General features: G+C 44.7%; 2 protein-coding genes across 3 annotated transcripts in view; one reads left to right on the top strand and one right to left on the bottom strand.

The window, feature by feature from the left end:
* Positions 1-18352, bottom strand: part of GLT8D2 (glycosyltransferase 8 domain containing 2) — a 42361-nt gene extending 24009 nt beyond the window's left edge. Inside the window, exon 1 of one of the 2 annotated variants that reach the window (XM_053661615.1) lies at positions 18309-18352. The gene's annotated coding sequence lies outside the window, so the exon portion shown is untranslated. Of the gene's footprint in view, positions 1-6670; positions 6949-18308 lie in introns of those variants that run through there. The other variant, XM_037160233.2, reaches the window with a different exon arrangement.
* Positions 18353-19723: 1371 nt separating this feature from the next.
* Positions 19724-24020, top strand: part of HCFC2 (host cell factor C2) — a 46327-nt gene continuing 42030 nt past the window's right edge. The window contains exons 1-3 of the mRNA XM_037160215.2: positions 19724-19900; positions 21356-21504; positions 22669-22829. Of these exons, the coding sequence (XP_037016110.1) occupies positions 19738-19900; positions 21356-21504; positions 22669-22829 (473 nt within the window). The 5' untranslated portion in view covers positions 19724-19737. The remainder of the gene's footprint in view (positions 19901-21355; positions 21505-22668; positions 22830-24020) is intronic.

Genomic DNA, 24020 nt, shown 5'->3' with positions numbered 1-24020 from the left:
TGACGATATCTGAGTGTTGATATCTTCTCATATCTGAGAAGGCGGGCCCATCTCTCCCAGGTCCAGCCGGTTGCCAACTCCAAAATCTCTTTAAGATAAAACAGCGGGCTTCAGAAAGCCAATAATAGCACAGTTAATGCCCAGGTGTGTGTGTCGGGGGGGAGAGTCAAGGAGGGAAATTCCTGAAGCAGGAAACCTAAGCCACTTCTAGAACATGAGCAGAGTGAAATCCTTGAGGAGCATGGGCTTTAAAAAGAAAGCCTGGTGCATTTAATTTAAAAATAAATGAAGTTGTATAAAGATTCAGCATGCCCCTCTGGGTTCCTTTTCTCCTTCTTCATAGTTTCATCTCACCTAGGACAGTAGTGCTTTCTGCTTAAGATGCTGCAAATTGGTGTCGCTGGTACTGGCAGACAATAGCATTTCCATAGATTAAGTAGGTGATCGAGGAGTGTCTGCAGCTCCTAGGTCATGTCGACTCGGTAGAAGGATCAGAGTTGTAGGAGGTAGAAAACTTATGGAGAAAGTCAAGGACAAGAGCTGGAGAGAACGACTGTGGGACATCTTAAGAATGAGTAGAAGCCCTAGCTGGTGTGGCTCAGTTGGTTGGGCCTTGTCCTGCAGGCTGGAAGGTCACGAGTTTGATCCCTGGTCAGGGCACATGCCTCAGTTGCCAGTTCAGGTCCCCGGATGAGTCGCAAACAAAAGGCAACCAATTGATGTTTCTTTTTCACATCAATGTTCATGTCAATGTTTCTTACTCTCTCTTCCTCTCTACCTCTCCCTCCCTTTCCCTCTCTGTAAAATCAATAAGCATGTGCCCAGGTGAGGATAAAAAAATAAGAGGATAAAAATAAAATAAGAGGCAGAGAACTGGGGCCAGAGAAACAGGAATGTCTGGGGCAGGGCCTGAGAGAGGATCCTCTGGGTTAACACGGTTCCTGCACAGGAGGAAATGCACTCTAGGACTCATCCCTGTGTGGGGAGAGGCCTGGGTGCGTGGGGAGAGGCCTGGGTGCGTGGGAAGTGCGGACCTCCCGCTCTCTTCCTTGACGCATTTCCTATATAAGGTCTGCAGGACTCCGCACCAAGGCTTCCCTGCCGCTCCCACAGTAAAAGCCAAACTCCTTACACTGTCCTACACAATCTCCCATGATCACCCTGGCCTCCTTGCCAGACCTTCTCCTGCCTCAGAGCCTTGACACTTGCTGCTCCTTCCACCTGAAACGCTGGACCACTACTCCCAAACATCCACATCGTTCGGTCCTTCACTTCCCTCAGACTCTTAGTCAAAAGCCCCTGATCCCAACAATGCACATGCTACTTCCCAGCATTTACCACCATCCAACACACTCCCTGTTTTATTACTGGGTATTGTCTGCCCTCCCACTGATAGACTATGGGCTCCATGAAGGTAGGGAATTTTGTCTGTTTTGTGCATCCTCCGATGCCCAGTACAAGTGCCTGGCAATATATATAACCCCTCAAAAATATTAACAGACTGAAGGGATGTACACAGGACTCTCTCTTCTAGGATGGTGCACAAGCACCTCGAACCCCCTGCGTTCGCCCCAGCTCCCCCCAGACGCTCCCCCTCCGGTGTCCTCTGAGCTCTGCGATGCCTTTCTCCTAACCCCTCACTCAGCCACCACCCCATCACCGACTCCTGCACTCCCAGCTCCGAAGTCTTCCTTAACCCACGTCCCGCCTCACCGCCTCACTCACTCGCTGCCGCATTTTTCTCCTCCACCGGCTCCTCGGCTCCTCGACAACTGCGCTCCTGGCCTCCCTGCCCCTGGAATTCTGCTCGCTTTCCTTCCTCAATCTGTCAGGAATATAACTGTGACAATAGTAACTACGTTGTTTGATAATTATATTGAATTAATTTGAAACATACAGCAGTTCGAGTACCCTCAATTTTTTTGTTGGGTTTTCCTTTTCTTCTTATCACTTGAAACAGTTCAAGTCTACCAAAAAGGTGAGAGTTTGAATTTGCATATGCCTTGCACCAGGTCCATCAATTGCTAACATGTTGCTGGATTTGCTTTATTTCCTGCTCCTGCCTCCATACGTACATATGAACCATGACGTCAGGACACTCCACCTCCTAAAACTTCAGCATGCGTCTCTTAAGAACAAGGATATTCTCCTATGGAACCACAATGCCATTACCATACATAGGGGAAAACATGAACTCCATAACATCTGCAGAGCAGATGTTATTAAACTTCTCCCTTTGCTCCAATGTTGTCTTCTATAATTTGGTTGCCATATCTTTAGTCTCTTTTACTCTTCATCAAGCCCACCCCATCCACACTGCCTTTTTATTCTTCATGACCTAACTTTGTTCAAGACAAGCCAGTTGTCTTGCAGAATTCTACTGACTGAGTTTAAAAAAACTCTGAGTGTCCCTTTCCTGTTTAAAGCCCTAAACTGGACACCCACCACCAAAAGCTTAAGGTTGAAACTTGAGGTGTCCACAGGTCCCCATGCCACAACATCCGTCCAAGCTGAACCGTCCGAAGGTTAGTCTCCAGCCCTCCACTGTCCTCCGCACCCAAGTCTATGCTTTTCTTGCCTCTGTGGGCTTCAAAAACTGTGAGAAATAAATGAGCGAGGAACAGGAAAGAGGAAGAAAGGGACAGAGGCCCTTGTTCTGTTCTTCAACAACTTCATTAAGGGAGAAAGCCAAAAGAAGGGCCCTGTCGATGGCCTTATTCCAGGAATAAGAGCAGAGGGCTCTCGTGTTCTCATCAGGCTTTTTCTTACCTGCACAAGGGGCCCCAGAACCATGGGCCCTGCACCTTTGTCAGCTTTTCTAGGCTGAGTGACTTCCATGCTGTGGTTTCCCTGCAGTGATAAGTGGTCCAACCTTGAGCATTGAAGAGCCTGCAGGCTTGTTCTCAAGACAGGGAGAAGGATGGAGCTGGGGAGCCTCCTGGCAGCCAGTGTTGGACAGAAGGTCTCCCTGAACAAGGCATGGGATGGTGGTAGCCCCAAAGGAAGAAAGAAGGCCAAGGTCCTGGGGCCTGGGACTAGGAAGAAAGGAGAGCTTAGGAAATTTGCCTGGACCTGAGGAGAGGCCATGAACTCTAAAAAGACACCCTTAAAGACCTTGCGTGTGGAGCTATTTTACCAGGCAATGAAGAATTTGGGCTTATGATAAAACCTAGAAAGACTGTTTCAAGATCTGGCAGTGGCTCAGGGGACTAGCTCTTCCCTAGAAGAAAAGGCAAAAATGAGAAGAACTCTTCAGAAAAATATTTCAGAATCAGAGCTCCTAATAGGTTTTATCCTACAGGCCAACTTTGATCAGGTAGGACTTTGAGTATTGCCAAAATGAGACGGATTCTAATGCTACCACCAGACTCGGTGAGTTAAAAAAAAAAATTCTATGATGGATTCATCATGCCTGCCACAGGTTCAGGTAGGGAGGAAGTAAAAAGGATCTGGGAATCAGAAGGGAACCTAACAAAGGAGATTTTCAAAGGTATTGTTGAATGACCCCAATCCAGCAGGCCGTGTACCCGAGTGGAAAGATCATGGGCTTTGTCATTAGACAGAGCTGACTTTGAGTCTTGGTTCTGCTCCATATCCTGGCTGTGCGGTCCTGGGCAATTCACAAAACCCAGTTTCTAAAATGGGAGTGTTCTGCAGATTAAATTAGGCTAAATTGGATAGCCTAGAGTAACAGGTAACACACAGCAATTTTTATGTGCCGGCATGGTTCTAACACCATTATAAACACTTCCTTCATTCGATTCACACAACAGCCCTATAAGGTTATTATCCCCAATTCACCAATGAGGGAACCAAAGTTAAGAAAGGTTAAGGCAGTTGCCAAGGGTGACATAACTAATGAGTGGCAGAGCCAGGGGTCACCGGTAGGCAGTCTGGGTCTGAGTTCACATTCGTCACCACCTTAATAGCTACTATAAGCCAACCACTTTCCATTGCTGAAAGTTACCATTATGCATCAAGCAACTGCCAAGCTCTGTGATTTAACTTAACTCCGCAAGACTTGCCCCCTTAAGTTTGTACACGCATAAAACCCAATTAGCAGAGTATTTCATCTTAAACCGGGGAAGCCACAGACTCATGAACAGGACAAAAGCATGGGTTCACCTGAAGAAAGAGAAAGAAGGAAGAAAATCAGGACCCAGGACTTACTAGGCCTCTGAAAAAACACCCTGGCATTTTTACTTTTTTGCTGTGGCGTGACAGGTTTACTCAAGATCCACCAAAATACGCAGGACCGGGCAACCAGGTGAGGGAGCCTTCGGCACGTGGGGAGCCCATCCTGCTTTCTCTCTGCGGTGTGGGACTGAGGCATTCAGTCATAAAATGGCTGTAGGTCAGACACCAACAATCTACGGCCCCTGGGCCAAATCCTGTCCACCACTGGTTTTTGTAAATAAAGTTTTATTGGAACATAGCTGGACTTATTCTTTGACATTTATTTTAAAGTATATTTTATTGGTTATGCTATTACAGTTTTCTCGCCTGTATCCCCCCCTCCACCCTGTAGGCCTCAACCCTCCAGCATTCCTCCCCTTGGTTCATGTCCATGGGTTGTACTTACAAGTCCTTTGAGTTCTCTGTCTCATTTTTGGCCTCTCCCCATCTATTGTATGCCTACCCATTATGCTTCCTCTTCTCTGCACCTCACCCCCCCATTCTCCCTCCCCCCTCCCCATTGACATTCTGTCTGCGTCTGTTTCCACACTGGAACATCACATCTGAGTACTTCCAACAGAGACCGCAGGTCTGCAAAATCAGGCCCGATCTGGCCCTTTGTGGAGAGTTTGCCAGTCCCCACTTTTCTCTTTGGCCAGATTTTCTAAATATCAATGTGGAGCCTGTAATGAACCTTAGGTCCTTGACAAGGAAAGAACGAACAAGATGTGTTCTTGGGTATCACCAGGGGAGATATGACATAGGGTGTCCATAAGAAGAACAAAAATAAAAACAGATGCAGTCAGAATAGAACATGGCAGGGTGTGCACCAAGAAATGTTCATCCAGGTTATGTGATAAAATAACTCAGGGGTCAACTGGGAACCCCTGTGTTAATCGACTTTGAGCAGATTTCTCTACTGCAGGACTTATCAGGACTTTTTAAAATGCCATTGTACCTTGAGATTTCTGGGAGGGCTTACAAAGCTCATTTTCCCCCAGGAGACCAGCTTCTTCAGAACATTCCTGGTAAAGGCTGAACCAAAGAAGTCTTTAGAACCTCGCTCTCTGGGGACTAGAAATGAAAACCATGAGATCTCTGGCTTAATAGGCATGACTTTGTCTCAGCAAGGAAAGAGGGAGGATAGAGAAGAAATACTCAGGAGCGGGAGGGGCGGGGAAGCAAAGAGGTGTTTGGGATGGGGGGAAAGAAAGCAGGCCCTCGAGAAACATGTGAGGGTGAAAGGAACCTGACTACCATCAGAGAGCAGGATGTGTTGAAAGCAGGGCTGCTGCCCGGTGCAGGATGTGAGGTCACTTGCTCTCATCACCAGCAGCAGCAGCAGAGAAAGTAACCTTCCCTGCGACCTCACTACTCTGCAGATCCTTGAGACGTATGATATCACTTAATTCCCATTTTACAGGCGAAGAAATAGAGTCACAGACAAGTTAGCTCCCCCCAGAGTCAAAGCTTGTAAGTGGTGGTGCACAGATTCAACTTTGGGAATCTGATCCCTGAGACCATGTGCTCAAGACTACACCACACTGCTCTACTCCTAACCACATTACACGGAGGGCTGGGATTTCGTTATGTAACGCAAAAAAGGATACAGTATAAAAATGCAACAGCAAAACATTTGGGAAAAAAGACAAAACACACCAACCAGTGTTGCTTTGGGTATTTAGCTGCACAGGGTTGTGGAGCTAGGACTGATCTCCCTCCTTCTGCAGCACAGCCAGATGTTCAGATATCACTGTTTTCTTCACATCTCCCTCTGTCTCTCTCTTCCTCTCTCTACTCTTATATTACATACCCCTTGTTATATCCTAAGTTATACATCAGGCTTACCCAGTGTAGTAAACTTGCTCATAAAGTGACAGAAGACAGTTTTTGAATGTTAAACACCATTTTCAGTCTGAACACTATGACTAAGCTCTTGTCCCGTTCAAAACTCTGTACTTCCGATAAGCTTCATTTACATTTCCATAACTGCCAGTTCTTTTTGTGGGGGTAGGGGGTAGGGAAGGGGGTTTGGGGAAATCAGAACTGCTTCCTGGGACAGATCCTGAAAACATGAATCACAGATCAATTAAATCTTTTGTGGCTCAGACACATACCAGCATTAAATGCCAGAGTAGCATTTATCTGGGTCCTAGCTGACCACAGATTTCCAAGTTCAACATAGAGTGCAAATAGGAAATCACACCATTCGGGGCGGGTGGGGATAAACCCAGGTCTGGAAAAGCAGTCCAGGATGTAGACTTGTTCACCATCTTGCACAGTGAGGATCCTGGGTTTGCTACCATGGCAAATGGCAAAAAAAGAAAAAGAAAAAAAAATCACTGGAATGCCACACACATTGGCTGGGGATCCTGCAGACAAAGTTTGTGTGGGCCAGTTTATCTCCTGTTTACTTTCTTGCGTCTATAGCAAAATATAAGACTGGTACAGGGTAAACTGGAAAGGCTGCCACGCTGCTTGTAAGTTTGTTTACCTGGGGATTGGCGAGGGCAGGCTTTGGGCTCCTCCGTCCAGAAGAGCTGCAGGGCTGAGCAAATAGTGATGCCCAGGCTGCTGCCCTTGATGCTGCTGCCGCCGCTGCTGCCGCCACCGCTGCTGCCGTTCCTGTCGCTGCTGCTGCTGCTGCCGCCGCTTCTAAGATCCCATTGGAAAGGGCTGGAGAGCCCAAGGCCAATATTACGTTTCCAAGAGAGTATTCATCCCAGACTCACAACACCCTTTGCTTTCGTTGACTCTGGAGCAGCTCGGGTTTCTCCCACCCCTGGGCGAAGCAGCTGGGAATCCAGGCGTTGCGCTGGCGGCCCCTGAAACCACTTCCAGATGTGCTGGGCAGGCCAGAGGGGATGGGCCCGACTGCCTCTGGCATCTTAGTCCGGGAGTCTGCGTGCCAATCATTTTGAAAACAGGGCTGCTCTGGAGAAAAAGCTTAGACACTGAGGAAAAGCAAATGCTTGGAGGGCAAATTTCTACCACATGTTGGGGTCTAAGGTAAACTTTCCATCAGAAGAGGAAAATACAGTTTATGGTGTGTTTGAGAATATCTTTACAGACACTAGCGTGTCCTGAAATCGATTAAATGCTGTTGTCCCCAAATCAAAGCCCAGCTAACTATGGTCATTCTACCAAGGCAGTGATAAGCCACAGGACTGTCAAGAAGGCATGCTTTGTGCCAGAATGTAGAAAGGAATCCAGGAAGGAACCAACCTCACCCCGCCTGGGATGGGGGAACTTGCTCCTGCAATGGCCTTTCTCCCTAATTCCTATAAGGCAATGAGTACCCCTCCCCTCCCTGCCTCCTCTTAGAGCGATGCTGCCGGAAAGAAATATGAGGCAAGCTACATTGTAATTTTACATTTTCTAGTAGTCACTTTAGGAAATTTACGGAGGTAAAATTAATTTTAATGATATATGTTATTTAATCCAATATATCCAAAATATCATTATTTTACTATGTAATCAACATAAATATTACAAACCATGCCATTTACATTTTTTGGGGTAATAAGTCTTCGGAATCTGGTATGCATTGTACACTTGCAGCGCACCTCAATTTAGAAGCTAAATTTCACCAGAAGTAGTTGATATGTACTTAGAGCTCATAAACGGTACAGCTTAAAAAAATAAATTCACATACCCAGGTTGTTCCAATCATACAAGTTTTCTAATAACAAATGGAGTCGTGGTTCTTCTATTTAAATTAAAACTAAGTAAAATGTGAAATTCAGTTCCTCGGTTGCACTAGTCTCATTTGAAGTGTGGCTAGTGGCTACTGTACTGAATGAACAGTAATTGTAAGGAAAAGGATTTGTGGGTTTGTTTTTTCAGACTTGACCTTGAAGAGTGGGAATACCTGGAGTTTCTTTCATCTGTACAGAACTTGGATCATGGACACAGTGTTCCATATCCCCTATTTTATTTTACTCTCACGACGTTCCTGTCGAGTACGTTGAGCAGCTGGGGTCTGCCCTGAGTTGCAGTTGAGCACACCGAGGCTCTGAGCAAGTTAAAGTCCAAGTTTCCAAAGCAAATTAGTGATGAAGCCAGGCCCGGAATGTCTCCTTAGCATTTCTCAACTGTTTCTTACTGGAGGCAAATTTCAGATACTAGGATTTCTGGCAGCAGTTCGAGGGTTAAACTGAATCCACAGCTGTCATTCTTCACCTGGTCATCTCCAGTGTCAAGTCACCGTTTGTGTGGAATGACCGGCTGCCTTGGCACTGTTCCCTTATACACTCCTGTCCCCCAGTCCTCACACAGTCCTGTAAGTGTGTCTGTCATTTTTCTCCAGAGCTGGCTTGACATTGTCATTCCTCTTCTTTCTTCACCCCAGCAAGGTTTCAAACCACAATGCCAGGGAATGCTTTAGCTAGCAGACGTGGTTGTGAGATATCTATCTCTCTTTTGGGCAAAAGCATTTCTATTCATTGATCCCTGTGGGAAGTCAGAAGGGTTAGTGGCAGCACCGAGTACTATGCTCTGGGTAAGTACTCTTGTTCCGTCCTTACTGCACCCACGTGAGCAAAACAGCACGCACATTTCCCAGCCCCGGGCTTGCCACTGCACTTCCAGAATTACATGCCGTCGGGAGCAGCAGGACAGTCCATCCCACACATCCCAAGCCATGGTGGTTGCAAACCCTCCGAGAGAACTCCAGTCCACCCCAGTTTCCTCCAAAGGTCCTGTTTTCTGCTTCTTTCTTTCTCTTGTCCACTGAGCAGAATGCCAGACCCAGTGTGAGAGTTGATGAACATGGAGGTTCAGAGAGTAGGACAAACAAGGCGCCCAAGAGGGGCACTCGGGATTGAAATAATAATTACGTGGTTTTCATAGACCCTGCTTGCTATTCATGGCAACAGCTGTATGAACCCAAATATCTTGCTTTTTGTACACTTTCTCTCTGACACCCTGCTGTCTCCGACTCCACAATCTTCCTTCTTTATTTCTGCTGGACCATATCCTGAAAATGCAAGATGCTTATTATCCATGACCTAGATTTTCATATTGTATAGAGATATTCTTCCCTGGGGAAGTAATGGGGAGAACAGAAAGAGGCACAGGCTATAAGTGCAGTGGCTACCAGCATGGGCTCTGGAGACAGACAGACCTAGCCGTTAGCTCAACCCTTATACTTACACATTACTAAAATCTCACTGCAGTTTCCTCATCTATAAAGTGGGGAAGTGTCCTAGGACCCTTGCCAGGGTTAAAGGGCATCATGGTTGTAAAACTCAGTAAGGGCTCAATACATGGAGGTTATGATTATTGTTTCCTGGAGAAGCCCAAGGTATGAACTAGGAAAAGGCAGTGTAACGGTAGGGCATTTGTAACTACAACAAAAAAAGGCCGTGTGAATTATACGATGTTGGAAACACTACTGGCAGCCTACTTTATAACCTTCTCTGCTTCCTCTGTTCCAATAGAAACACTATCATTTGGGGCAGCAAGGTGCCTGGTTAAAAATACTCACCTTCTCAGACATCTTACGGTGGAGTGTCATGTGAGTCGAGCCGGCTGTCTACGACTTCCTAGAAAGCTACATTTTCCTGGCAAAGAGCTGTTTGGTGCCATTTGCCCTTTCTTCCTGTCTGAAATCCAACTTTGATGCCTGGAGGTGGAGCAGCATTTTGCAGCTCTGAGGATGAAGATCCATGCTGGGCTTCTGCATATGGTCACAGTGGCTGGGCAAGGAGACTACAGTGCTGAGTCAGTCAGGGCACAGATGGCTTAATCCAATAGGCTAACAGTGGAGACTTTGAAAAAAGGCTATTTGAAAAGGCATAGGCAGAGTACAGAAACATGGTTAAGAGATGGTACAGTAGCTTGCGGTTAGAAGTTGTAGGAAGCCATTACGCTGCCTCTGGCCCTAAAGGGCAAGGGCAGGAAGTAGTTAGCAGGACTGGGAGAGGGTAGCTGTATGAACAGGGCAGCCCAGGAGGAGCAGCCTGTGCTGACCCATATAAAAGGGACTACAGGGCTAATTCCCCCAACCTTACAATCTCTTCTTGGCAGGGCCTCCCATTGGCCAAACCCAAATGGAAGTCAAAGGGCAAGAAAGCTTGAGTGATGTAATCCACTTAGGTCAGCCTCTTGGGGCACTGAACAGGTTGAAGAGTGGAGGGTCGACCTGTACAAGCACATAGAAAGTATCCTTGCACAGGGTGGCCAGGGTGCCCTGGCACTGTGGTTGAGCAGCCCGGCACATGCTAAGAGGGCAGAACAAGCACACAGGAGGAGCCTAAGTCCCTGACGGCAATGGGGGAGTCACACAGCAGCTCTGAACTAACTGCTTATGAAACGTCTTGCTACATGAGGAGAATAAACCCGCATGTGCTTAAGTCACTTTGGTCAGGTTTCAGTTCAAAGCCTGAATGCACTCCTGTGATCTGTGTTTCACACACATTTTACATTTGTGGTGTCATTAGTCAGCACAATCTATATCTGAGTCATTATTATTTCATGTTCATTTCTTCCCAGTTGAAAGTCAAACGTTCGTCATTTCTTCTTACCCCATGGGCCTGCTTTGCTGAGTGTAGATAAAATCTTAGATAAACATCGACTGAGGCTGATGAAGGTGACCGGAAGGAGAGGAAGAAGCATTCTGTAGTAGCAGTGAATCACTAACTGGGTCAGGCTGACAAGCCTCTACCATTGCCTCTGTCTCCCAGAGCTGGGCTCCAAGGTTGCCCACGCCAGGCAAGAAGTACAACTACTAGAGCCTCAATTCCCTCTCCTGCCTCATGGCTTAGCAGCTCTGGGCTCTTCCCTGCTACCTGCTGAGCTGCAGCCATTGCTACTGCACCCTCCTCTTTGCACCCAGGTTCCTTCTCTCCCGAGTAAGATAGCGGTGTTTCATCTTTGGCTCCTGTGCCAATTTCCTGTTCTCATAACTGGTGGAGGCCCTACCTGGCCTAGAATTCTGCCTTGCTCTTGCCAGCTGCCCTCTCCACTCCTTGGCCACGGCTCTAGCCAAGACCCATCGGCCAGAGCCCTGTGATCTGTGAACAGGCCTCTCAGACACCATCTGCTTCCTTCATCCTGGGAACAGCACCTGCCCAGGCTCTCTGCTGGTTAGTCCGGTCTCCCTGCTGGCACTCCCCAAAACCCCTTCTCAGAAGTCTGCCAATAAACTCTTGGCCCAAGTCCTCAATTGAGATTAAGGTATCCCTTGGACATGGCAATTTACACTCTTGGCTAAAAACACAGCCCTGTCTGCAGCCTCCTGGCACCAGCCCCTCCCTCTGTGACTGATACCTCAGTGACTTATAGCTCAGAGGGAGTAGAAATGGTAGTGACAAAATGAAGATGATGATGATGACAGAAGTAAAACAACTCACTACTCACTAAATGCTAACGAAAGGCCAGGCAATGCATAAATGCAGCGCAGTGCTCACTTTGCAAATTTGGTTCCCATGGTTTCGTTTCATAACACCAGCCCCTGACAACACAGTTCAGGGGCTGAACCAAGGAAGAACTGTGATTTCATAAGCACAAATTTTGCTGCTAGCTTTTCAGTCCACAGGGTATATGCAAGTGACAGATCTACATCATGATCAGGGACCACACATGCCACTTTCTTTGACAATGTGTCTGTCGGTGACTGGTCACTGGAATCTGTTACCCAGTTTACATATAGACAGGAAAGCATGTAGTTACATTGCTTCCTTAATTCCCATTGATAAACCATGTGATACATACAAAAATGGATAATAGAGAAAATTGGCCAACAAAAATAAAAGTAGTAAAGAAACAAAAGAGTGAGAACAGTGGGAGTGAAGTTCAAATCAAAAGTAAATGGAGGTAGAGAAGAAACAATTGGTCGTAGCATGTAACTACTCAACTCTAGCTGTGCAGTCAGAAAAATGTGGTGAAAGTGAATTTATGAACATAAATGAGGAAAGTGGTCATGATAAAAAGGATACAGATGTTTCAGAGAACGTGAGCGAGCAAAAAAATTCACATGAGCCCTGGCTGGTATAGCTCAGTGGACTGAGGGTGGGCTGCAAACCGAAGTGTCGCTGGATCAGTTGCCAGTCAGGGCACATGGCTGGGTTGCAGGCCAAGTCCCCATTTGGGGGCACATGAGGCAACCACACATTGATGTTTTTCTCTCTCCTTTCCTCTCTCTCTAAATATAAATAAAAATAAAAAATATTTTTAAAAATTCACATGAAAGGAACTCTCAAAGATGTTTTGTGTCATTGAGAGTGCAAAGGATAAAATATGGAAAGCTGATCCAAAATTAGAAAGGAATACGACAATTTCACAATCTGCCAAGGCACAGAAAAGATGCTCGCTCTGCACAGTAAGTTATGTAAGAAGGTAGTATTGATAAGTTTTATACAAAAACTAAAAGATTTCATTCTTAATGTTTCTAATGTTTTAAATTATAGTATGACAAATAACATCAAGTCTACTTATTTTTCATTTCCCTGAACATTTAAAACAAACAACAAGTTTTAAATATTTTGACAAAAGTTTTATTTCATTTTACTTTCTTTGACAAAAATTTTAAGCCCACACAACAATTGTAATTTTTACCACTGAGAATTAAGACAACTTTGCAGCATTTCAACTCATGGTCGTTTTTACAGAACCGCACTACCATGCAAAGCAAGGACTGCCTGTATTTTACATATATTCTCTCATTTGACCTTTAAAAAACCCTAAGAAATAGATGCTCTTACCATATCCATTTTAGAGACAAAGAATCTGAAGATCAAAGACAATAATTTGATCCAAACCACAAAACTAGTACCTGGCTGTACCTATTAGACTGTAAATTCCATGATCTTAACCTCTATGCTGCTATACTGGGAGTCCAGGGGTACAACTGGTATTTGATATGGGGGATCCGGTGTGAAGGAGAGAAAGTGGGGAGAGATAAAGGTACTTTCTCTAATGCAACCTTAAAAAGACTAGGATGGCATTTTTCAAAGGAGCTTTCTGATTTTTTTACATATTTAGAGAACATAAACATTTATAGAATTTACAATCTATAATATAGAAATATATTCTACCTTAGTAGACAGGTCTGTCTGGAAAAAGTCCAGCCATTGTTAATATAATGAGAATGGTTTGCACAACATTGATGTAACCTGGCAGCCAAGGAGAGTGGACTGGAATGCACATGCATGAACAATGACGACTTCACTGTACTAATCAGTGTGAGGGGTGGATGTCATTCAGTAAGCATGTGTACTGTGTGACCATCACACTCAAAATGACTGAGTAAGCAACAAATCTGCGTCAGATTTTGCATTAAGCTTGAACATTCCTCCACAGAAACTATTCAGATGATTCAGACGGCTACAGCCACAGGCAGCTGGTGATTGGAAGCTTCATCACGACAACACGCCCGCTCATGTATCACGTCTTCTGCAGAGTTTTTTGTAAAACATCAAATCACCCAGATGACTCATCGCCCCTATAGCACAGATTTAGCACTGTGTGACTTCTGGATTTTCCCAAAACTAAAATTACCTTTGAAAGGGAAGAGAGTTCGGACCATTGATGAGATTGAGGAAAATATGACGGGGAAGCTGATGACGACTGGGAGAACTGTGTGAGATCCCAAGTTACCTACTTTGAAGGGGACTGAGGCATAATTGTCCTATGTACAATGTTTCTTTTATCTTCTTTAATAAATGTCTCTGTTCTTCATATTACATGGCTGAATACCTTCTGGACAGATCTCATGCATGTAAATCTACACTTACTCCTTAATCTGTCTTTTCTTCATCTTCCAGGATCTTGCTCCATCAAGTTTCAACTGTTCCTGAGGCAGGCCTAGTTGGTTAGCTAAACCAACTCTCATTTCTAACCTTCTTCTTCCTTGCTTGATTCTCATTATTAAGGTTGAAAACAAACAAACAACAAACCACCTTCCCATACTCCATTAGCCACCCTTTTGTAAGACAACTGCTGGTGTTTGTTCCCCTCTTCTTTCTCTCTAAGAGGATCTTGAATATTACCTGGGCACATGGCCATTCCAAATAAAAACTACATTTCCCAAACTTCCTTCAACTAGATGTGACCTTGTGACTAAACGCTGGCTTATGAGATATAAAAAGAATGTCTTCTAGAGAGAGAAGAATGTTCCTTTCCCTTACTCTTTCCCCCTGGCTGGAATACGGATGCAATGGCTAGAGCTAGAGCAGCTATTTTGGACCATGAGTTGGAAGGAGGAATTCCAATCCACAAAATCTGCAAATTCTTAAGGATATGGTAAAACAAAGCTGCCACGCTGTTCTTGGACTGCCACCTCCAAAATTCATGTACATGGGAAAACATCAATTTTTAAAGCCATTATTATCTTGGTATTTTTGTCATTACAGCTAATGTAATCTTAATATACCAAACGCTCCCGTTCTAAAAACAAGGGGTTCTGGAGGGTTTATGGGCAAGATGCTTCTCCTCCCTGTAAAAGCGGAGAGTTATATTTCCCCATCCTGGCTATACTCCTGCTTCATGCCTTTGGGAATCGTTGTATGAGGATACGACATCCAGATCTGCAACAGCTTTCTTATGACCACAGAGGAAATGTCAGGAGAAATTCAGAGCAACCTACCCAGAACCATAACACCATTGAACTCCTGAACTAACCTGGATCCACCTAATCCACATTTCTTGTGCAAGATAATTACAAGCCTTATCACTCAGCCACTATGTGTTGAATATTCCATTACTTGTGACAGAAAGCAATTCCAAATGACATTTCTCTTGCTATGTTGTAAATATTTATGTCTCTGTACAAGTTCCCACATTGAAATCCTCACCACTAATATAATGTTAACAGGATGTGAGGCCTTTGTATTTTGGTGCATAGGTCCTGAGAATGGAGCCCTCATGGATGAGATTAGTGCCCTTATAAAAGAGACCCTTGAGACCTCCCATCACGATGGAAGTCTAGCTCTGGCTGCTATGGCTCAGTGGATTGAGCACTGGACTGTGAACCAAAGGGTCACTGGTTTGATTCTGAGTCAGGGAACATGGCGGGGTTGCAGGCCAGGTCTCCAGTTGGGGGCAGGCAAGAGGCAACCACACATCGATGTTTCTCTCCGTCTCTCTTTCCCTCCCTTTACCTCTCTCTATAAATAAAATCTTAAAAAAATAGCAAAATGAAAAAAGAATCCAAAAAAATGAGGATACACTAAGGAGCTTCTGGGACATCTTCAAACATAACAACATTCAAATTATAGAGATGCCAGAAGGAGAAGAGAAAGAGCAAGAAACTGAGAACTTATTTGGGGACATAATGAAAGAAAAATTACTTAATTTGGTGAAGGAAATAGACATGCAAGTCTGGAAAGCACAGAGAATCCCAAACAAGATGGACCCAAAGAGGACCACAACAAGACATATCATAATTAAAATGCCAAAGATTAAAGATAAAGAGAGAATCTTAACAGCAGCAAGAGAAAAGCAGATAGTTACCTACAAAGGAGTTCCCATAAGACTGTTAGCTGATTTAGATTTAAATCAGCTAGCTGTTAGACTGTTAGCTGTTAGATTCAAAAGAAACTTTGCTTGCAATAAGGGACTGGCAGGAAATATTCAAAGTGATGAAAAGCAAGGACCTACATCCAGGATTACTTTATCCAGCAAAGCTATCATTCAGAATGGAAGGGCAGATAGTGTGCTAAAGGGCAGGCAAGGTAAAGCTAAAGAAGTTCATCATCACTAAGTCATTATTGAATGAAATGTTAAGGGGACTTACTTAAGGAAAAGATCAAAACTATGAACATTAAAATGGCAACAAATTCACAACTATCAACAACTGAATCTAAAAAAACAAACTAAGAAAACAACCTGAACCGGAACAGAAGCATAGATATGGAGATCACTTTGAGGGTTATCAGTTGGGAGGGGGAAGTGGGAGAATTGGAGAAAAGATGTAGGGATTAAGAAGTACAAATTAGTAGGTACAAAATAGACAGGGGGATGTCAAGAACAGAGTAAGAAATCGAATAGCCAAAGAACTTATATGCATGACCTATGGACATGAACTAAGGGAAGGGATGGCTAGAGGGAATGGGGTACTGGGTGGAGGGGGACAAAAGGGGAAAATTGAGACAACTGTAATAGCATAATCAATAAAATATATTTTTAAAAATGGTTTAGCCCTAGCTGGTGTGTGTCAGTGGATTGAGTGCTGGCCTGCAAACCAAAGAGTCGCCGGTTTGATTCCCAGTCAGGGCACATGCCTGGGTTGCAGGCTAGGTCCCTGGTGAGGGTGTGCAAGAGACAACCACACATTGATGTTTCTCTCCCTCTCTTACTCCCTCCCTTCCCCTCTCTCTAAAAATAAATAAAATAAAATCTTTTTAAAATAAATTAAAAGTGATTTAAAGAAAAGAGACCCTAGAGACTTTCCTAACCCCTTCCCCCATGTAAGAATACAGAGAGAACTCAGCAGTCTGCAACCCTCAAAGGGGCCTTCCCAGACCCTGACCATGCTGGTACCCTGATCTTGAACTTTCAGCCTCCATAAATATCTTTTTATTTATAGCCACTCAGTCTGTAGTGTCTTGTTATAGCAGCCCAAACAGAATTAAACCCATTGATGGCTCCTTTGGTCTTTGTTTTTCAACTGGATCATTCTTTGGAGCCCCAATCGAGTTTCATTTATGCAAAATACAGCTTTCCTTGTACCCATTTCTCCTCTCTAGCCTCTGTTCTTTCTTTTCTTCCATGAGCAAGTCTCTGTAAAAAGTGGACTATGTATGTCATTTGCATTTCTTCACTTGTTGCTTGTTCTTCGATCTTCTCTGCTTTCCCTCCCACTCCACTGAGTATTTTAATCTAGGCCACCAACAGCCTCCTAATTTTCAAATTGAATAGACACTTCTTCATCTTTTTTCTCTTTGAGCTTTCTATGCTTTTTGGCTTTGATAACCACTTCCGCCTCTGTGAAACCCCCTTCACCGGTAGCTTCTTTGACATCAATCAGTTCCCTTTTGACCTCCCTGGCTCCTCATTCTCTATTTCCTTCCTGAGAGTCTCCTTCTGTCTGTACCTCTTCAATGTTGGCTTCTTCAGGGTACTCTTCTGCCTCACTCTTCCCTTTTCTTTCCACACTTTCCTCCTAGGTGCTAACTTCCTACAGTTTCCAAGATTGAAGGCAGCTTTCTTGAGACTTGGGAATCTAGTTTAAACTCCTCACCTAAGCAGAGTTGAATCAGGGCTGCTCTAGTAAAATCTCTTTCCCAAAGTGGATGAAGCACTTAGTTGTGGATTGAGGTGTGTGCCCCTCAAAGATATGTTAAAGTCCTAACACCCAATACATGTGAATGTGACCTTATTTGACCATAGGGTCTTTGTAGATGTAATCTTGTCAAGATGAAGTCACTTCTATGAGCCTTAATCTAATAGGACTGGTGAATTTATAAGAAAATGAGACACAGACACATGGACAATGCCCTGTGATGACAGAGGCAGAGACTGGAGTGATGCCACCACAAACCAAAGAATGCTTAGGACTGATGGCCACCACGAGAAGCTGGAGCCAGGAAGGATACTCTCCTACAGGTTTCAGAGGGATCATGGCTCTGCTGACCCCTGGATGATGGGTTTCTAGCCTCTTAAACTGTGAGACAGCAAACTTCTGTTGTTTTTAGCCACCTGGTTGGTGGTACTTTGTTACAGCAATGCCAGGAAACAGATATGTATTTCCTCCATTGTCTGCAGCTACTTAGCTAACCGACTATTTATACCTTGTAATTTCTTTTGTCTTAAAATTTTGCCTTCGACCTTCTCCTGGTTCAGGCATTTTTGGACTTTCAAATATCATAGACCAGTTCTGTTTGTTTAATTTAAGTATCTACATTGGGTTTTCAACGTTTAAATTTTGCACTTCATCCTTGAAAACATTTTTTAAATAAAAATAACCTATCATCTACTTAAAACATCATTCGTAAAAGTCAGGACATTTTAACACTGAACTCTCGGAATAAAATACAGTTCCTCGTATATCTTTGTATTATGAAAAACTCATTGCTTTATCCCAACTTCTTCAGTTTGGTTTCAGATACATAAAACTTTGTAACAGAAACATTTAAGAGCCCATGTTAAGTAGATGACAAAGAAAAATATTAATATATAAATATTCATACCTTTCTTTGTTTCCAGCCATCTTCCCCCCCTTCCTTCCCAAAATTTCTTTGTGTATATTTGCAATTGGGGTAAAAGTGAGAGGAAGAACTTGAGAAGCAGGAGCTGAAAAGAATAGTGAGATTAAAAAATGAAAAGAAGAATGTAGAGAATCACCCATCAACAGAAAGTTTAGGTAGATGAAAAGGTGTAGAGGCATGCTTGGGTTTGAGGGAGGTGGGGAAGGGGATTGACCTTGGCCTAGGAGACAAATTGCAAATGATGGAATATGAAGAAAAAGGAATTTTGGAAAATTTTAAGTATGTTTGTGTGTATTCCTCCTTCTTGAGGGTGTGAGATAGGATTTAAATTTTTTTTTTTTTTCATGCTGCCTGGTATCTCTTTGAGTGTGACTCTGTAGGGCCAGATTACAAGGCAGCAGAGCCTTGTAAGGGTTACATATAGTTGTGATCAGAGGCGGTGCTGTGGTTAAGGGTAGGAGCTCTGGAACCAGAAGCCCCAAGTTTGAATCCCGCTCCCAGTCGTTTTCTGCTCTGTGCCCAGGGGACAAGTACTTCACTTCCCTGTGCTTCACTTCAGCACCCACAAAAAGGAGGTAACAGTAACTACTTCACTGGATTGTTGGGAGGATCAAATGAATTAATACGGCTAAGGTAATTAGGACAGTGGTTGACAACAGAAGATGCTTAAGTGTAATAGAACAGTAATCTGTATATAACGTCACCAGCTTACACAAAGCAAACAAAAAAAAGCGTGCGCCTCTGGCCGTTCCTAAATTTCTTGGCGTGTCACCTCGCAAACCTGATCGGCCTGATTCGCCTCAGCAGGCTCAGCTCCGATCTTCCTTCGGGTGTTCTTAGTGCAGCCCTCCGGGTCGTGGTATCCTGGTTCAACCTCCCTCTCTCTCCGGCATTCGCGGGCATCCTCCAGGCCCGGGCGCTCACGTCACCTCCTCCGCCAAGACACGTTCCTCTCCCCTCCCAGCTTCCCCGCACTTCCAACTTCTACGCCAGCTTTTCACCCCTGGTGAAAAGGATCTGACTCTCCCGCACTTCATAGATGCTCAAAGTGACCGTAAAGTAAAACGCCGTATCTTCTCTCGCAAATACCAAACGGGGGGCTCTGCGTGGGGAAGGAGACTTGGTAGGTAGGAAAGGTGCTTTCACCCCAAAGCCGTTGCTAAGGTCACCCAAAAACACGTTGCCAAGGGTACCCAGACCAGCCCGGTCGCGGGTGGGATTGGGGCGGGGCTCCCCGGCCAGGACCCCTCGGCTCCCCGAAGGCCCCCGGCCCGGTCGCGGGTGACCGCGGTCACGTGACAGCACCCCCCACCCCCGCGCACAGCTGGAGGCGGGTCCCCGCCCTCCCCCGGGAGCCGAGGCGCCGGAGAGGGCGCGCTGCATTGTGGGCAGAGGGGCGGGGGTTGGGAAGATGGCGGCTCCCAGCCTCCTCAACTGGAGGCGGGTTTCTTCCTTCACGGGGCCGGTCCCCCGTGCCCGGCACGGACACCGGGCCGTGGCCATCCGGGAGTTGATGATCATCTTCGGTGGGGGCAACGAGGGCATCGCGGACGAGCTTCACGTCTACAACACGGGTAGGCGCGGCGGCGGCTCTTCGGCCCCGCCTGTGAGAGCCGCGGCGGGGGGAGGGGAGGCGAGGCGGCGGCCCCGGCCCTGACAGCTGTCACCGCCGGGTCAGTGCCTCCTCCCGCGGGCGGCGAGGGGCGCGGCTCGGCCCGGCCAGGCGGCCCCGGTCCCGCAGTGTCCAGAGTGGCAGCTCCGTTTCCCGGTGCCCACGGGGCGGCACCGGACCCCGAACGGGGCGCGCCGGCCCTCTAGCGAGCGGTCCTGAACCAGTCTTCACCCCCACCCCCCGCCTCCCGCCCCAGCCCTGGCGGACGTCGGCGCACGAGAGACTCCAACTGCCTGGGCCTCTGCCCAGTGTCTCGCCCACCCCAGGGCTCCGAGATCCCTCTCCTGTCAAAAACCCAAACCAACTCCAAACCAGAGCTGCTCCGGACCTCTGCCGTCTTTGCCTGCTCTCCTTCCTTAGGAGAAAGAGAATCTAAGGGCTGGGGTGCCGAGGAAAAATGAGAGGCCTCTAGTACTTTCACCCCAAATACAGCCTGGTCTCTGGCAGGTGGCAGTTCGGATTTTTTACCCCCCTTGGTAATCCTCTTAACTGTCGGGGAAGTGGTCGGAGAGGGAGACCGGCGCCAGTTCTTTGCACTGTTGGTTGGGTGCGTGCGCCGCAGCGCAGCCGTGCGGCGCTCGGAAAGCGGGCTGTCAGCTTGAGCACCTCTGCACATCCTAAGTGCCCCTCGCCGGCCAGGCCCGTCTTTGAGTACCTCCGTAGATTTAGAAAGGAAGCTGGAATTTGTTTTTTCCCTCTTTTAAATGCGCCAGCCGTCGTGAGAGAGTTGTTTCCGTGGTGTAAGGGTAATTTCTGAATTTTGGGTCTGTACTGTAATAAGTTTTCTTTGACCCAACAACTTGATCATGGGGGTCATTTAAAGGTTATTAAAATAGTAGAGTAGGGGAAATTTTATTTTTACACTCTCTCCTCCTCCTGGCACCCCACCATATAAAGTTTAAAAGTTATTTGACAGTTTAGTATGGTATAAAACCCTAGCTTTGGAATAAGTTAGGTCTGGCTTGCAGTTTGCTCTTCCAGTTGCCCAGGATCAGTTGGGTCAGGTTTTTCATTGGTAAAATGGAGATGGTGATATCAAGCCTAGTTTTTGTAAGCACTGAACGATATAGATCAGGGTTTTTCAACCACAGTGCTGTTGACACTTGAACCAGAGGATTCTTTGTTGAAGGGGGCTAATTGCGAGTTTCACAGGGTCTCTAGCCTCTACCCACTGGTAGCCAGCAGCACTATCCCTCCTCCCTCCAGTTGTAACAACTAAAAAATTTTAGTTTGCCCCCAGAGGGCAAAATCATCCCCAATTAAGAACCACTGATATAGTTGATACATACAAAGTGCATACTCATAGTTTGTGATAACTGCTTATTATAATTACTTTCCATTTTATTTTGGCGACTAGTTACAAATCAGTGGTTCCTACCAGCTGTTAGAGGAGACATCCCTCCAGGCTGTGCAGCCCATGGATTTGTCTGCGATGGTACCAGAATTTTGGTATTTGGGGGAATGGTTGAATATGGAAGATACAGCAATGAGTTATATGAGTTACAAGTAAGTGTGTTTCTGATTTATTATTTCAGTCTAAAGCTGTAGTAATGATATTGCTTATGATTGTTTAAAAGATTGCAGAATATTCCATTAGTATATTTAAGCTCATATGAGCTTTACCTTTTGTAGTTTAAAAGAAGTTGTTTCCACTTCACTAAAAAACTAGTTCCTAAAATAAGTCTTTTTCTAATACCCAGTGGAACATTTGTGTCATTAAGGTATCTGCTACTTAGCATCATTGTAACTGTTAAATGTTTAGGCTTTTGTATTTTAGTGCAATTCTTCAACTTCAGTCTGCAGAAGAAGTACCTGGAGGGCTTTTGAAAAGAGATATCTCGCCCCTGCCTCTGCGTCCAGAGTTTCTGAATCAATACTGTCTGTGGTGGGGCCTCGCCATTTGCATTCCTAGGAAGTTCCCACCTGCTGCTGCAGGTCCCCAGACAGTACTTTGAAAACCTCTGTCTTGGTTATAGAAATTTTTACCCTAACACTAATGATCTTTTTTTTTTTTTTTGGCAATACATACAAAAGAGGAATAGCAGTTTTACATATCTTGTCTAATTCTGACTCTCTGTGAACTCAGTCTCAGTCAGAGCCCTCCGCGACAGCCCTCATTGACTTGCGCATGTGTTCTCAGGGCCAGGATCGTGCAGGCAGCAGGTGATTCCCAGTTGCAGGTGGATTATGCTTATTATAAGCAACTCACTTTAAAAAATGGTTTTAGATAAAGAGAGCATGTATAGCTAGAGAATACATTTTGGAGTTTGGTTTGTTAAATGATTTTTATGCTTATAAAGGTTAAAATATATACTATTAATGGTTACCTAATTTCAGAAAGTAAGACTATATAAATTACATTTAATCTTGAAGCTACATACAATATTTACTTTTTCATTCGGAAAATATTTTAGGACTGTTAGTATTTATCATTTTAAGCTTAGTTTACCATTGTGGAAAGTTGTGAATATGGGAGACTAGACTGAATTTCCATTGGAACATTTATTTTAATTCCAGAAGTTACCTGCTTAATTGTCATTTGTCCGCAAAGTGCCTTTTTGGAGCCTTCCGACTAGACTCAGTTGCCAATGTATTAGTGTAATGTTACATTATTGGCAATATAGGAATGCTTACCTGGTTTTGTCTGAGTGTATTTATGCTCTTTTTTAGGCAAGTCGTTGGTTATGGAAAAAAGTGAAGCCCCATCCCCCTTCTTCTGGTTTACCTCCTTGTCCTCGGCTTGGACACAGCTTTTCTTTGTACGGTAACAAATGCTATTTGTTTGGTGGCTTGGCAAATGAAAGTGAAGATTCAAACAACAATGTGCCCAGGTATGCTGACCCCTTTTCAGACCAAATGCTTATTTTATGATTTAGATTAAGAACATTTCATCTCTTTCATCTTTAATTACTAAAATGGGTGAAGTTTAGCCTCTTTTGGTTTTAAATTTTACAGAGATAAAGATTTGTGTGCACTTGTGTTCTCCTTAGTCCCTGGAATAAATGTTTTCAAGATTATGCTCTTTCTAATCAAATATCTTTATTCAATTGATACTAATATAACTGCTTATACCAAAATATTTATATCTTTTGAGACTACTAATGTATTTTAATTGTCATAACTGAACATGAAAAGTAGTAAATGGTTATTTTAAAATTTGGTTTCTCTGGGAATTTGATGACAAAAATCTGACTATAAAATGAAGGCCCTGCTGTGACCAGTGTGGCTCAGTTGGTCGGGCATCATCCCACAAAGCGAAAGGTCACCGGTTTGGTTCCCATCTGGGCACATGCCTGGGTTGTGGGTTCAGTGCCCTTAGTGAGCACGTACAAGAGGCAGCCAACTGATGTTTCTCTCTCATGTTGATGTTTCTCTCCCTCTCTTTCTCCCTCCCTCCCCCTCTCTCTAAAAGTAAGTAAATAAAATCTTTTTTAAAAAATGAAGGCCCTCATTTCCATTTTTCCGACAGAAAGCTATTAGAGTGGTTCACACAAGCAACTACTTTTTGAACCAACTCTTTCTTCCTTTTTCCAAACAATTCATTACTACCCTTTTTTCTTTTCATGTAGTATTTTGATCACATTGTCATGGCCCTCGAGATTTTGAGATTTAGAGTTCAAAGGCTGCTTTCTGATTTACCGCTTACTGTGTATGTCCTTCAGTAGATGTAACCTAAACCCATTTTCCTTCACCGAAATTGGAGTGATTAGATACCTACCTTTTACTGTCATTGTAATAACTAAATAAGATTGTTGGCATAATTTTCAAAGCACTTTGAGGTTGCCACCAGTATTGTAGTATTGCCACCAGTATTATGACCGCAATATGGTGTCTTTTTACTACATTAAATTAATGTTTCTTTTTTTTTTTTTCAAACTTTTAAAAATAGCATTTACTAAGCCCTGGCTCTTGTGGCTCAGTGGATTGAGTGCTGGCCTGCGAACCAAAGGGTTGCTGATTCGATTCCCAGGCAGGGCACGTCTCGGTTGGGGGCATGTAGAGGCCACCACACATTGATATTT

This window comes from Artibeus jamaicensis, unplaced genomic scaffold (assembly GCF_021234435.1).
Source record: "Artibeus jamaicensis isolate MK-2021 breed Jamaican fruit bat unplaced genomic scaffold, CSHL_Jam_final contig_233, whole genome shotgun sequence".
Lineage (NCBI taxonomy): Eukaryota > Metazoa > Chordata > Mammalia > Chiroptera > Phyllostomidae > Artibeus > Artibeus jamaicensis.
Note: the sequence above shows the minus strand (reverse complement) of the source record. Positions and strands in the feature narration are given on the sequence as shown.